This window comes from Erpetoichthys calabaricus, chromosome 10 (assembly GCF_900747795.2).
Source record: "Erpetoichthys calabaricus chromosome 10, fErpCal1.3, whole genome shotgun sequence".
NCBI lineage: Eukaryota > Metazoa > Chordata > Cladistia > Polypteriformes > Polypteridae > Erpetoichthys > Erpetoichthys calabaricus.
In genome coordinates this window covers 31,729,013-31,744,651 of record NC_041403.2, presented here as the reverse complement: position 1 = coordinate 31,744,651, position 15,639 = coordinate 31,729,013, and the positions used below count along the sequence as shown (strand labels likewise).

Here is a 15,639-nt window from a genome sequence, read left to right as displayed (position 1 = left end):
AAATCAACTGGGCAAACCAACTGAGGAAGCATGTACCAGAAATTAAAAGACCCATTGTCCGCAGAAACCCGCGAAGCAGCGAAAAATCCGCGATATATATTTAAATATGCTTACATATAAAATCCACGATGGAGTGAAGCCGCGAAAGGCGAAGCGCGATATAGCAAGGGATTACTGTATTAGTTTATTACTGTGTATTTAAATACACATGGGCTTCAGTCCGACCGCAGACCAGGACCTCCTCAGGGTCAGCTCCTGCTGTGAGCTCTGCGATGCCATGTGCTCTGTTACCCATATCTTAGTTCAGTGGTTCTCAATCTGTGGGGCAGGCCCCCCTAGGGGGTCACGAAGTAACAAAAAGGGGGGTGCAAAGATGTGAAAAAAAGAAAACAAGAATCAAAAATATGAAAAATATATCTATTGAAACCAAAACAAATTAACTTAAACTATATTCTGATACTAGAAAAATAAATATAGAGTTAGATAAATGTCGATAAAAGTTAAGCAGGTATAATAAAATATGTATCTATGATATATCATTAATTAAAAAAGAACAAAATGGTATTAGTGGGCTCCTTTCAAAAAAACGTTATGGGGGGGGGCGCAATTAAAACTGTTATGAAAACTCGGGTCGCAAATACCTAAAGGCTGAGAAACGCTGTCTTAGTTTAAGGAGGTTTAGGAAGTCTTTTAACTTTTATATCAGTTATGTTTTATATTGTAAGTGTCTCTTTGTTTTTCATATTTGTAAATATGTCAACATATTGAATTAAATTTGTATGTGGTAGGATTTCCAAAATACTATGGAAGCCTTCACAGCACATCTGTGAACTTAAAAGTGACTAAGTGGTCCAGCATGGCAATTTGGCCGCCATGGATTGCTGTATGTTCTTTGATTCACCGCCTTTCTTGTTGTTTTTTGTTTCCGTACTTTGCTGAAATCAATACAACAGTTACATTTAAACTGGTAGCAAAGATCATTTTTATTACTTTTGTAAAGCATACTTTATACTATATTAGAAAGACTTAAAACAGAACTTAATGCCAGAGATTTTTATACTCTCATTTCCTTCATCTCTTGAACTTAATGAAGTCTTCCAGTGCAGAAATTCTCCATGGTGTCTTTTTATCCCTGTATTGCTATATTAAGAAAACGACTATTAGTTTGGGGAAAAAACAATAAAATTCAAGCATAACAATATTTTTGAAAATGGTGAATAATTCTTACTGTTTCTCTTGGAGTATATCCAGTGGCCTCCATAATGTTTGGGACAAAGACACATTTTTCATTCTGTTCCCCAGTTTAGAATTACAAATCAAATAATTCAGACGTGAATAAAGTGCACATTGCGGACTTTCAGTTAAGGGGATTTGCATACATTTTGGTCACACAACACTTTTTCTACATGGTCCCCCCATTTTAGGACATTATAATGTTTGGGACATTGCAATGGCAGGTCTGTTAAAGCCGTCATATTTAGTACTTTGTCGCATGTCCCTGAGGAGGTGCTGAGGATCTTCTCTGGTGAAGCTTGTCAAGCCTCTCATGCAGCCATCTTCAGCTCCAGCTTGTTTCAAGAGGCTTGTCCCCTTAGGTTTTCTCTTCAGCATATAGAAAGCCTGCTCAGTTGGATTTAAAGCGAGTGACTGGCCATTCAAGAATTTTCCATTTTTTAGCTCTAATAAACATCCGTGTTACCTTAGCAGTATGTTTGAGATCCTTATCTTGTTGTAGGATGAAGCACCGTCCAATGAGTTTGGAGGCATTTACTGATTCCTGAGCAGATGAGATGTTTCTATACACCCCAGAATCTATTGTGCGACTGCCGTCATCAGTTCCATCATCAATGAGGGGAAGTGTGCCAGTACCTGTGGCAGCCATACATATCCAAGCCATAACACCCTCCACCACCATGTTGAACAGATAAGGTGGTCTGCTTTGGATCTTCAGCAGTTCCTTCTCATCTCCACACTTTGGTGTTGCCATCACTCTGCTGCAAGTTTATCTTTGTCTCTTCTGTCTACAAGACCTTCATTCAGAATTCTTTTAAGTTCTTTTATACAAACTGCAATCTTGTTTTTGTCGCTAACTAGTGGTCTGTATCTTTCACTGTACCCTCTGTATTTCTGTTCATGATGTCTTCTGCAGATAGTCCTCTCTGACACACACACACACATCTGCCTCTGGAAGTCTGTTTCTGTTATATTATCATTTGGGGCTTCTTCTGTACCATAGTGAGGATTCTTCTGTCATCAGCAGTGGAGGTCTTCCTTGGCCTTCTTGATTACTGACCTCACCTTTGCATTCTTCCCTATTAATATTTCAGAAAGCTGATTTAGGTGACCCTAAGATTTTATTGATGTCTCCAATGGTTTTATTCTTGTTTTTCCCCCTCATAACGGCTTCTTTGACTTTCATTGGCTCAGCTCTTGTCCTCATGCTAAACAATGGCAACTATAGACTCCAAAGGTTAGAAGCAAGCCGAGGTATCTTATGAGGCAATGAAACCCACCTAACGCCGATTGTCCCAAAGATTATGGTGCCCTGAAATGGGGGTCCAATGTATAGTATAAAAAGTGTTATTTCTACATGGCGTGACTGAAATGTATGCAAATCCAATTAAAAGTGCACTTTAATCACATCTGAATTGTGTGATTTGTAATTTTAAACTATGGAGCAGAAGGGTAAATCAAAGAAAAATGTGTCTTTGTCCCAAACATTATAGAGGGCACCGTATGTGGCTATTATAGACCAACTGATACTGGCTTTATGCAAGAAAGAACATTCACCACAGATCAGTATTCTTTCAAATAAAGCTACTGTTTCAAAAAATGCAACTCTAAGCCACAGATTTCAAGATTTTCTATGAAAGTTTTAAGAACTTCCCAAGTTTAAAGCACTAACACCCCTTTTTTCTCTTCAACAGATTTACCAGAATCATCTTCAAAACTGAACATATGTGAAACTGCCTTTGAAAGATTTTATGAAATTTTTGAACACATTTCATGAACAAACACGCCTTCTAAAAAAATGGAAGCTAAAGGTAAATTTTTTAAGATAAGAAAAGTATTTGGTTTTGCTGAGAGTGGAGGGTCAGAATAGAAAAAGGGGCAAAGTATTGACAATTTACAGATAAAGCCTGCATCTTAAGCCGTATCTTCTTGGTCAAGGAACCTTCCCTACACTGGGTTGTTGTTAATGAAATCGGGTGGACATTTGGGCAAGAAAGACAATTTGAGAAAGTAAGGATGAAAAAATAATAGGGGAACATCCAAAAAGTCAAACATTTACATGAATAGTTGAATCATTTACTTACCTTGACATTTTGGAATTTCTTGATCCCACTTTCCATTTCTGCAATATGCATAATGAATTCCAGTAAAGTGAAAACCAGTATTACAGTAAAAATAGATATATTCTTCTTCACGAAATTCTGATTTGTTTGGATATATGTACCCATTAGTGATACTTGGCTTTGCACATACTGGAAACCCTAAGTGAAGAAAAAATAGGATTTAGTTTTGTTAAAAACTGCAATTCTGCCATGTGAGCTTAGGCAGTGTTCTTCTAGTTTTAAGACATTTTTAGTTGAAGTTTTTATTCATTTTTTTATGTTATATATTGTTTAAATTTAACTTTAACTTTTCACCATTTTTGTTCACATTTTATTAATTTGGTTTAACTCCAAAAAAGTCCACATGTACATTACTTTGCAAATCTATAAAGACATTTCTCTTAATAGTTGTCAAATTATTTATCATTCATGTTGTTACTTGTCAACTTAACTCCTGAAACATACGATGTGACAATGTGTGACAGACCTCAGTTTTCTCCTGATAATGTGACACTCCACAGCTTCCAGTGTAACCAAAAACAAAATGCAAGAGTCCCATGACTAACGCGCTGTGCCGTCATTGGCTACTTTACCCCACCATACATTTAAGCGTCTTTTCCAGTTTCCCAAAATCGAGCTACTGTGGAGTTAGCAAGGTAGGATCCAGCAGGAGTCAAACATGTAGCAAAAGCAATTTCTCAGTCCAATAAAGTTTGTTTTAAAAAGGTTTAAATGAAAACTCAAAGCAAAAATACAGGAATAAGTTATTAAAGACAAAAAAGGAAATAATGTTTCTTTTACAAAATTAGCTTTTTCTTGTTAAAATTCAGTTACTTTCTATACTTAAAGGTTGTGTTGTTTCTCTGTGGCAAACTGACATATATTTTACTTATTCAGTACATTCTATATGTACGGCATTTTCAATACGATTCGATACGTTTTGTAAACTGTTTGCCCTCCATGCCTTACAAACTGCAGGGAAGATCATAAACTGGGACTGCTCTGTAGTCAAGAGGGACAAGAAATAATTTGAACATTTCAGTGTAGTTTAGTTTGTGGGCAATATAACAGACACTATGCGCTAATATATAAGCAAATATTTTGGCATAACTAAGAAAATACTTCTCTATCAATTTAACATGACCTTACTAATTAACAAATGGCTCTTGCAGAAGTTCAAAAACACCTTCATTTTCATTTGTGCTATTCCCTTTGCTAGCAGTCAGATGCTCACGAAGGAATATTATGGACATAAATAAATAAATAACAGTGCTGTGAAAGATGACACTGAATAAAGAAAAAGTGCATGAAATGTGAGTGTAAATACATAAATAGTGTCACTGATGAATTTAATTTTGCTTGCGTGCCCCGCCAGGGGGCGCACCAGCTCCTCAAACTGACTCAGACACAGGCACAAATCTCTGCAACACACAAGGCTTTTATTCGAGTGTGGGAAATGTTTTCCCACCTGCAATGCATCAATAAGCACAATACAAGAAGCACTTTCTATTCAACCTTCTCTCTCTCTCTCTCTCTTCTTCTGCCTCCCCTCCTCCTACGCCAAGCTTTGGCCTCCACCTCTGGGTCCTGGAGCAGTGGCAGCGGGTTCCTTTTATCCTGCATCCAGGAGTACTTCTTGTGGCCTATTAACATGGTCCGGACACACTTCTGGGTGAGGCGTTACCCCAACAAATTAGGGCTCTGCAGTCTCTCCAGCACCCCCTGGTGGCACCCATGCAACCCAACAGGGCTGTAATGAACCCCAACTCTCATGAAGCCCTGTGTGAATCAGGTTTGCGGGGGGGCTGCAAGTATTCCTTTGATTTATATATATTTTTAAACAGGGTCATGCATTCCACAATGTTCTATAAAGTTCACAGGTTAGTGATTAGCACTTAAATATAAGAAACCAACATACTTACATTGACACTGAGGGAGTCCCGTCCATTGACCTCGCTGACATTTTGTTTTATAGTTTGGGTTCAGTCTATAGTTTTTCTTGCAGACATATTGAATTTCCTCCATATCCCTAATTGGCCTCACATCTGACATCACCACTGCATTTTGAACTTGTGATGGAAAGCCACAATCAAATGTTTCTGTGTTTACAATTAAAAAAGAAAATGAAAACAAAGCTAATTAGGGCACACCTTTAATAAATGTATTAATTTTATAAATCACGGAAGTTAATCAAATATAATGTCAATACAAACATTTACACCTCATTTTACACCTTTCTGATTTTTCAAGGAGCACTGTGGACACAGCATCCACTTAGCCAGCCATTTATACTGAAATCCACTGAATGTTAAGTGAGCTCAGGCTTTATTTTAGCACAAAGACAAATTCTTTCCAAATTCTGAAAAAGCTCTGGACCACTACACATACAGAAATCTGAGATAAATTAAGTTGTGGTGGGTGGGCTAGGTTTCTTCCAAAACAATGATAAGATAAAATAGAGTGTAGGATATCACAATATAATGTGTGGCATCGTGTCTTCCAGTGCAGCTCAATATGTATGGTGATAGAAGTACACCATTTTAATAAACGTCCAGACTCACAATACTGAACTAAGAACTTTGCATGTGGCTCAGCTGGAATATCATGAATCTAACACTGACGAAAAAATCAGCCAGCACTCCGGGCCAGGGGCCTCATGTATAGAACTTGCTTACATTCAGGAATCTGTGCAAGCTATTTGTTATATAGAAGTCAGAATTTAGAAAACACAACCTTGGTGTGAAGATTGACTTAACATTATGGCAACTTTTGGAAGTCCTGTTCACAATTTTTTGGGGTTGGCATTGTAGTGACTCCAGGAATGATGAGGTAAATAGAAAATCTCATTTCATTGTGCACTTCAATAGCCCATCAGTCATATTCTGATGTTCTTGACAAAGTTCAGTCATGTTCTGTTACCTGACATGTTCTCTCAACACAGCAGTCTTTACCATTCAGCGTATGCATTTGCCGTTAACTGCCTTAGTGTGCAAAAAAGGGTGTGCTGTGTGCCGTAAGACGTAACTGGCACTAGCAGATTTACCATCACAGACAGCATGGCCCTGAAGTCTGCTGCCCACGCTACCATTTGATGAAGTAAAGGAATCAGGTGTTCAGCCCGGCCACTTTGCTATAACATTCCTCAGACACATTTGAGCATCCCACATTAGTTGTATATTAATTAAATGAAAATGCTTTCTGTTTAAAAAATGAGCTTATTTTGTGATGGTGCCTTTATCACACAGTGTGTGCAGACGGTTGCTGCGATAACATTAGGAAAAGCAACACTTCCCTGGTTTTGTGGCAAATGGTGGATGTGTGCCAGTGCATAGGGGCATGTCGCTCTCTGACCTTGCATGTATTTAAGTACAATTGAACCACCAAGAGGTACAGAAAATCCCCAAGTGTCCCCCTAACCCAAGTAACTATTTGTATTTAACAATGCATCATGAAGAGTAAGATGAAGCAGACACAAAAGAGGAGTGCTCCGACAATTACTTAGGTTTACATCAAGCACCGGTTATACAATCCCAAAAAGACAGCATGACGCCTATCAGCAAAGACCGTGAGATTCCTGACTGGTAGGCAGTTCATGCTGTAAAGCACCCAAAGCCAAGTCCTCCACAGGTGTTTAAGCCTGTAATGGAACAGGAATCGTGTGACTACGGGTTGATGGTCCTTGTAATGTGGGCTCCAATTCAGGACTCAAGTAGTCTAAATCGGCTCATAAGCCAGTTATCATTATGGGCCAAAAAATCATCACAGCCCCTGAAAACTCACTCCTTGCATAGCCAGCCACAATGCTGTCCAGACCCATAAAGGTGCGCAGTACTCCACAGCTCAAGCTGAGAACCACGGAGTGCCTCATCCACCTGAGATACGCCAAGAAGAGCTCAGATATCCCAGATTCTGTCCATCAGCACATCAACACAACAGCAGTTCAAAGGCGTCTGGATGTTGCACGTTCAATGTAAAGAGACTTGTAAGTATTACAACATTAACATTTACTATTTGGCAAAAATGATTTAATTTTATTTTTTTGCTCTTTCCATTCAGCTGTTCACACTCTTCTTTTTTTAACTTTTATTTGTGACTCCCCCAGAAAGACCAGTAAAAAAAATAGATTTACGGCTTCCATTTCAGTTAGTAATACCTTGGGTTCACATTTGAAGATTCATTTTCTGCGTTCTCCCGTGGTTTGTTTAAAGATGTCACTCAGGAACATGACTAAATGTATATGGTAATTAGATCATAAATATTCATCCAACTTTTTTTTTAAGCCATAGATTGTTACTGGTGTGTAGTAAGGGGGAGAAGCTAAAAAATGTGTGCACAAGTGCTGATTTTAAGTTAATTTAAAGTGTATAAAGGAATTTAGCATGACATGTGACCTACGTAAGGTTTTACAAGTCGTCTTTTTTTGTGCATATATTTTTAACTTTTGAGCATAAGCAAAAATTTTAGTATGGAATCTAAGCAAAGTGTTACGCATGAGACCCCTGGACTATAACCTTTTTTCAAACAAAGCCTATTGAAGCAATTCTCGGACAAACATTAGACAAACAAGATTACAAACTGCCTGAAGAAGGGGACTGAGTTGCCTCGAAAGCTTGCATATTGTAATCTTTTTAGTTAGCCAATAAAATAGGTGTCATTTTGCTTGGCTTTTCTCTTCAGACAAACCATAAACTGAGACTGCTAGGCACTCATTTCAGATTTAATTGCATCTCAAACAACTCCTGTGCAGAAATATGTGCCTCTTTTAAATGACTGCAGTGTACTGAATTAAATTCTGTACCTTTACTGATTTTAAATTTTTTTCTTGTAGGTCATTCTTTCAAAATTCAAAAATTTAAACAAGAGAAAAAGATTCCCATTTTTTGTACAGCTTCAAAACACTAAAACTAGAAATATTGCTTGCAGACATTTCATAACTTTTTTTTATGGTTGTTCCTGACACCTTCGCTGACTCTTTTATACAGTAGTTTTGGAATGAGCTTTCAAACACCTGTGGAAATAAGAATAACTTTCTAATTGCATCTTTTGGTAAAAAATATTACTGAATTTTGCAATTTATTCCCCTGTAACATATGTGTCCAGCTGTAAAAATACTGAAAGGGAAATGTCTGATGTTTATTTTGTGGGGTTAGAACATGAATATTGAGTGAAAGGTGATGAAGTTATGGCCAGTTAAATCAAAGTAGCAGAAAACAGAAGAAAACCTGCTACAGAGTGCACACAAATTCAAACTGGCACAATGGTTCACCTTACAACACGACAACCAGGGGCGGACTGGCCATTAGGGCATTTGGGCCGCAGACTCTGGTCTGGTCATGGGCCGGCCGTTTCATTAAATAAAGTTTATGTACTTGTTACTAAACTACTAAACATTATCTGTCCGGTACTGCGATTTATGTAGTCCTATATAGTGTACCATATTACGTCATCCATTTGATTTAGTTGTCAGTACACAACGTTGCAGCAAAAAATATGGTCATTTCTGTTGCAATACTGCTACATTTCGGCTAGCGTATACATTACAAGGTGACACGCCGATTGAACTTCTTAACTGATGCGTACAAGAGCATTGGGCTTGCCTACAAGCTACTGCTAACGCTGCCTGTGTCACAAGTGCAGTGAGAAAGATCATTCTCTGCGTTGAAGAGAATCAAAAGCCACCTGAGAAGCACAATGACGCAAGAACATCTTGAGGCGTTCATGTTGAGGTTGGTGGAGAAAAGTATCCTAGCCAAACTTGACACTAACAGTATTGTTGATGATGTGGCTGCTAAAAGCAGCAAACTGCGTAAGCTACTAGCCTACTAGGGTCCTGGCACTTGGACATGACATTGACATTTGACATGTACTCTAATAACGTGTAAGCCGTGTTACTAAATTTTTATTTTTCGTTAAATTTTATTTCTAAGCATGTCGTCAAATTTTAAGTCGTGTCTAAACAACAGTGTACAGATTAAGTTTGGCAACAGTTTCGATAGAGTTCATATCATAGGCTCATAGCAAGTAGCGAGCCACATACTCATTACAAATTTTAAGAAAATCACAATAAATAATGGACCGAGTTGGTCAACCCTCGTCACCTCCCTCGTTGAAGGATGCCCAGGCTGGTTTTGAGACCCAGTCCGCTCCTGACGACAACAACCAGAAGTATACGGCCGAGACAATGCTACAGTAGCTTTGGGACAAGTCTCTGACTGTCTTTGAGTGGTCCAGCCAAAGCCCAGACTCAAACCACACAGAACGTCTGTGGAGAGACCTGAATATGGCAGCTTACTGATGCTTCCCATTCTATCTAATGGACCTTGAGAGGATATGCTGGGAAGAATGGGATAAGCAGCCCAAATCCAGCTGTGAAAATCCAGTAGAGACTTACCAAAAACAACTCAAAGCTGTAATTGCTGAAAAGGGGTCTTCAACAAAGAATTGAATTAGGGTCTGAATATTTATATGTTTTGATTTTAAAAGAATTTGCAAACCTTTCTGAAAACACGTGTTCACTTTGTCATTTGGGATTATTGAGTGTAGAAAGATGGGCAAAACTAACAAATTTTTCCATTTAAAAATTAAATCTACAACACAATAAAGTGTGCAGAAAGTGAAGGGAGCTGAATACTTTGTGAATCGACTGTAAGTGTTGCTCCACATCATATCATGGCATTGTTAGGCCCACAGTCCAGAGTTTGCCATTAGTAGTGTTGTAAAATAAGTAAGAGTGATCTTAAAGAAATGGGGAAAATGTTAAAACACTGATAGATAAACTCTAAAGCACTTCATGAAAAACTCATATCGAGCTAATACAATGCATGTATATTTTATAAATGTTAACATGCAGGATTACTAACATTATTTCAATGATCTGAATAATTCAAGTCTTAAATTTTACCCTTGACATGCTGTATCTCCAGGAAGGCCGATTTGTCCCCCAGTCTGATCTCTGGCTTCTTTATAGTCTGCTTCATCATTCAGTTTTAAAAAGCTGCATTCCAACCAACACCTAATGTCAGTTTATACAGTTCATTTAAGCTACTATTTATCATTACTTATGGAAAAAGATTATCCACTGTGGCAACCCCTAACAGGAGCAGCCGAAAGAAGAAGAAGAAGATTTATCATCACTATGATCCCATGCACACTACTTCATTTTCGTTTTGAAAACTCGGACATTATTCTTCGTATTCACGTCTCATCCACACTACCTTGTAACATTTTCAACAAATGAAAAGCAACACTTCTGAAAACGCTCTCCAGAGCAGATACTTTAAAAATGCTGTTGCTGTGTTTCAATGTGGAAAGACGAAAAGCAAGATTTCTAAAAACATACTCTGGTTGGTTTGTGTGTATTCCATGGCTCTTCTCTTATTGGATCCTGCTCATTGCAACATCTCATTACCTAAATTGTTATGGAAGAAGAACCATTTCCAACAGAGCGGGCATAGATGAGGAGCGTTCTATGCTGCTTGTTGTGTTGCTTACCTGAATGCATCTAAATAGCGTTTTGTGAGATTTTTAGAAATTGTGATCAAGCGACTACTCACACTGCACAACAGAGTTGCCAGTCATATATGTGCTCAGACTGCATAAGCACATTCGGTCCGATGGACATGCCATGATGTGGGTGCTCACTAAATATGTGTACAATGCATACTCACTGCGGTCTCAGCATAAAGAATGTCAGGAAATTTAATAGTGATATCAGAAAATTTCCTTATGAGACTGCTAACGCTACAAGACAGCTGACTAAAATTTCTGACATGATAAATTATTTTGTTAAACAACAGCCCCCCATTGCAACCCCTTTCATACTATGTGTGAAATGATGACCAATAAAGCTGAAATTTGGATGAAAAAATTAGAAAATTGCTCAGTGACTGAAAACTGGCACAGTGATTACCCAGTTAAAGGTGCATACGTTGTGCACATGCCCAGAGAAGGTGGACGGTGTACTCACATGCATTTTCAGTCATTTTAGTATGAACAAAAAAACGTTTATAAATGATGTTGCAATGCTAGTGTGGGTGAACATCAATTATGTTTAAAGGACAAATTTGAATTGAAAACCTAGTAGTGGGGACTTACTAGCATGAAGTTGTATATTATTAGCATAAATAAGAAATTATATGTTGTGCTCTTTAGTAACTCAATAGTTGGCATATGAACAGAACTAGGTACTATTCTTGTTATATATGCAGCTGTTCTGAAAAAAAATCATTTCTAAATTTTCTGAAGCAGAGAATTTAGCTTTTAAAATGCATAATAGTCAGAAATGTTGGCTTACTTACGTGAACACCGTATTTCACTTGTCCACACTCCGTCTTTACATTGTACCGCATCCCACCAGTGGCCACTGGCAGGCTTGTAACCCGTATCACAGGAATAATATAGATGATCTCCTGGTGAATACTTCTCCTTCGAAGGATATAAAAATCCATTGTGAATGTCAGGTTTGGCACAGAAAGTGGGTCTACCTACAAAATAAATAAGCCAATTAGAGCTTTTGTAAGTGTGCTTATAATGAGTGACTACACAGTACTCAAAGTGGAACCAAATTACTGACATAACTCTGTTAATGGCGGTAGACTAGAATCTAATCACAGAAAGGCTGCCAGGTCCCTGGTCCTCCCCAGTGTCACCGTGAAACTTGAAATGTCACTAGTACTGTGTATGGCTACTCAGCAATACTTTAAGAAATGTTGCCAGAACTCTGAGTAAAAATTGGATGAGGTGCTGGTACTGCGCACTGGTGAGTACATGGCCCACTTCAAGCACTGGCTTTACAGCAGATTGTCCTTCATGGCTTACTGATTATGATCATGTGAATTATTTCAGATTTAACTTTTGAAATGATTGCTTATGAAAAGCTAATAATATTTAAATATTCCTATTGGAATCACCTTAGTGATTCAGGTTGTTACAAACAAAGCTGGAAAAGTATGATCCTTCACCCTAAACCCACTTATTGCTGGAAAGTCTCTGGTTTAGATGCCTCTACCAGGCTGGCCCTTTGATTGCTGTTAAGATAACTCTTGTAGGTAGATCATACAACTTGGGTTGAGCAACATTTTTATTAGGCATATGCACATCCAGCCTATTGTATCACACTGAAAATTAAGGTTTTCATATGCTCAAATGTTAATGTTCCAGCAGAGTACAATTCTGGTCACCACCATCACAAAAAGACACAGCAGCTCTTGAAGCTCAACAGGGGATTCACAAACCAGTGTGTCTCTTCGTGTCGTTCCCAAGCCCAGATAAATGGGGAGGGTTAAGTCAGGAAGGGCATCCGGTGTAAAATTTTGCCAAATCAATATGTGGACAACAATACAAATTTCCATACCGGATCGGTCGAGCCCCTGGTTAACAACGACCTCCACCAGTACTGTTAGCCAACAGGGTGCTGGTGGAAACTGGGCTACTGTTGGCCGAAGAAGAAGAAGGAGAAGAAGAGGGGGGAGACGTGTCAGGAGGCAGGAGGAGAAGAGGAAAGTAAAGAGAGTGGAACTGAGGGTAGAAACGTTGAATGTTGGCAGTATGACTGGTAAGGGGAGAGAGTTAGCAGATATGATGCAGAGAAGGAAGGTTGATATATTGTGCTTGCAAGAGACAAAATGGAAGGGGAGTAAGGCCAGGTGGATCGGAGGTGGATTCAAATTGTTCTATTATGGTGTGGATGGAAGGAGAAATGGGGTAGGGGTTATTCTGAAGGAACAGTATGTCAAGAGTGTTTTGGAGGCGAAAAGAGTGTCAGGCAGAGTAATGATTATGAAGTTGGAAATTGGAGGTGTGATGATGAATGTTGTTAGTGCATTTGCACCGCAAGCTGGGTGTGCGATGGGTGAGAAAGAAGATTTTTGGATTGAATTGGATGAAGTGATGAACAGTGTACCCAAGGGACAGAAAGTGGTGATTGGAGCGGATTTCAATGTACATGTTGGTGAAGGGAACAGTGGAGATGAGGAGGTGATGGATAGGTATGGTGTCAAGGAGAGGAATGAAGAAGGTCAGAGGATAGTGGATTTTGCCAAAAGGATGGACATGGCTGTGGTGAATACATATTTTAAGAAGAGGAAGGAACATAGGGTTACGTACAAGAGTGGAGGAAGATACACACCGGTAGATTACATCCTATGCAGAAGAGTTGATCTGAAGGAGATTGAAGACTGCAAAGTGGTGGCAGGGGAAAGTGTAGTTAAGCAGCATAGGATGGTGGTCTGAAGGATGACGTTGGAAATCAAGAAGAGGTAGAGAGTGAGGGCAGAGCCAAGGATCAAATGGTGGAAGTTGAAAAAGGAAAACTGCAAGGTTGAGTTTAGGGAGAAGGTGAGACAGGCACTGAGTGGCAGTGAAGAGTTACCAGACAGCTGAGAAACTACAGCAGATGTAGTAAGGGTGACAGCAAGAAGGGGGCTTGGCGTGACATCTAGAAAGAGGAAGGAGGAAAAGGAAACCTGGCGGTGGAATGGGGAAGTACAGGAGAGTATACAGAGGAAGAGGATGGCAACGAAGAAGTGGGATAGTCAGAGAGATGCAGAAAGTAGACAAGAGTACGAGGAGATAAGGAGCAAGGTGAAGAGAGAGGTGGCGAAGGATAAAAAAAGTTGCATGATGAGTTGTATGAAAGGTTGGACACTAAGGAGGGAGAAAAGGACCTGTACCGATTGGCTAGACAGAGGGACCGAGCTGGGAAAGATGTGCAGCAGGTTAGGGTGATAAAGGATAAAGATGGAAACGTACTCACAAGCGAGGAGAGTGTGTTGAGCAGATGGAAAGAGTACTTTGAGAGGCTGATGAATGAAGAGAACAAGTGAGAGAAGAGGTTGGATGATGTGGAGATAGCGAATCAGGAAGTGCAACGGATTAGCAAGGAGGAAGTAAGGACAGCTATGAAGAGGATGAAAAATGGAAAGGCTGTTGGTCCAGATGACATACCTATGAAAGCATGGAGGTATTTAAGAGAGATGGAAGTGGAGTTTTTAACCAGATTGTTTAATGGAATCTTGGAAAGTGAGAGGATGCCTGAGGAGTGGAGAAGAAGTGTACTGGTGCCGATATTTAAGAATAAGGGGGATGTGCAGGACTGTAGTAACTACAGGGGGATACAATTGATGAGCCACAGCATAAAGTTATGGGAAAGAGTAGTGGAAGCTCGGTTAAGAAGTGAGGTGATGATTAGTGAGCAACAGTATGGTTTCATGCCAAGAAAGAGCACCACAGAGGCAATGTTTCCTCTGAGGATGTTGATGGAGAAGTATAGAGAAGGCCATAAGGAGTTGCATTGTGTCTTTGTGGACCTGGAGAAAGCATATGACAGGGTGTCTCGAGAGGAGTTGTAGTATTGTATGAGGACGTAGGGAGTGGCAGAGAAGTACATAAGAGTTGTACAGGATATGTACGAGGGAAGTGTGACTGTGGTGAGGTCTGCGGTAGGAGTGACGGATGCATTCAAGGTGGAGGTGGGATTACATCAGGGATCGGCTCTGAACCCTTTCTTATTTGCAATGGCTTTCTCTGACCACCAAAGAGCTTACAGAGAAGCACTAACTGCTGCCAAGAACTCCCACTAAGGTAGAATAATAGAAAGTGGCCACGATAACCCAAGGGTTTTGTTCCCTGTAGTTAATAAACTACTCGAACCCACATCTGGTCCAACTACCTCATCCACTGAAGTCTGTGAGGAATTCCTCCACTTTTTCCATAACAAAATTAAAGATCTAAATAATTCAACTAACATAAATACACCATCTGTTTATATCTCTAAATGTTTTCCCAATCCATCCAGCTCCTTCTCTAAGTTCTCACCAGTCACATCTGCGTTTGTTAATAACCTGCTTTGTAAGATGAGACCAACTACTTGTGTACTGGACCCCATCCCCAGCACACTACTTAAATCCTGCCTTCATGCCATAATCCCGACTGTTACAACAATAATAAACTCATCCCTTGACACTGGGTTTGTGCCGCTCACTTTTAAAACCGCTTCTGTAACCCCAATGTTAAAAAAGTCTGGTCTTGATGCTGACAATCTTAACAATTTCCAGCCTATTTCCCACTTACCTTTCCTGTCAAAAGTTCTCGAGCGTGTTGTAGCTTCCCAACTCACCAATTACTTGACCGCTAATAACTTGATGGAACCCTTTCAGTCTGGTTTCAGGGCGTGGCACAGCTGTGAAACTGCTCTGCTACGGGTAACCAATGATTTGCTTATGGCAGCAGACTCTGGACAAACCAGCATATTAATTCTATTAGACCTGAGTGCAGCATTTGACACTGTCAGACATGACATTCTACT

The 15,639-nt window shown here is 39.5% G+C and overlaps 1 protein-coding gene across 1 annotated transcript in view; it reads right to left on the bottom strand.

Annotated features, from left to right (window-relative positions):
- Positions 1–965: 965 nt before the first annotated feature.
- The window catches only part of LOC114658915 (complement factor H-like), a 52,730-nt gene continuing 38,056 nt past the window's right edge, over positions 966–15,639 (bottom strand). Inside the window, exons 7-10 of the mRNA XM_028811031.2 lie at positions 11,633–11,818; positions 5,258–5,434; positions 3,318–3,494; positions 966–1,140 (exon numbers count right to left, since the gene is read on the bottom strand). Of these exons, the coding sequence (XP_028666864.1) occupies positions 1,127–1,140; positions 3,318–3,494; positions 5,258–5,434; positions 11,633–11,818 (554 nt within the window). The 3' untranslated portion in view covers positions 966–1,126. The remainder of the gene's footprint in view (positions 1,141–3,317; positions 3,495–5,257; positions 5,435–11,632; positions 11,819–15,639) is intronic.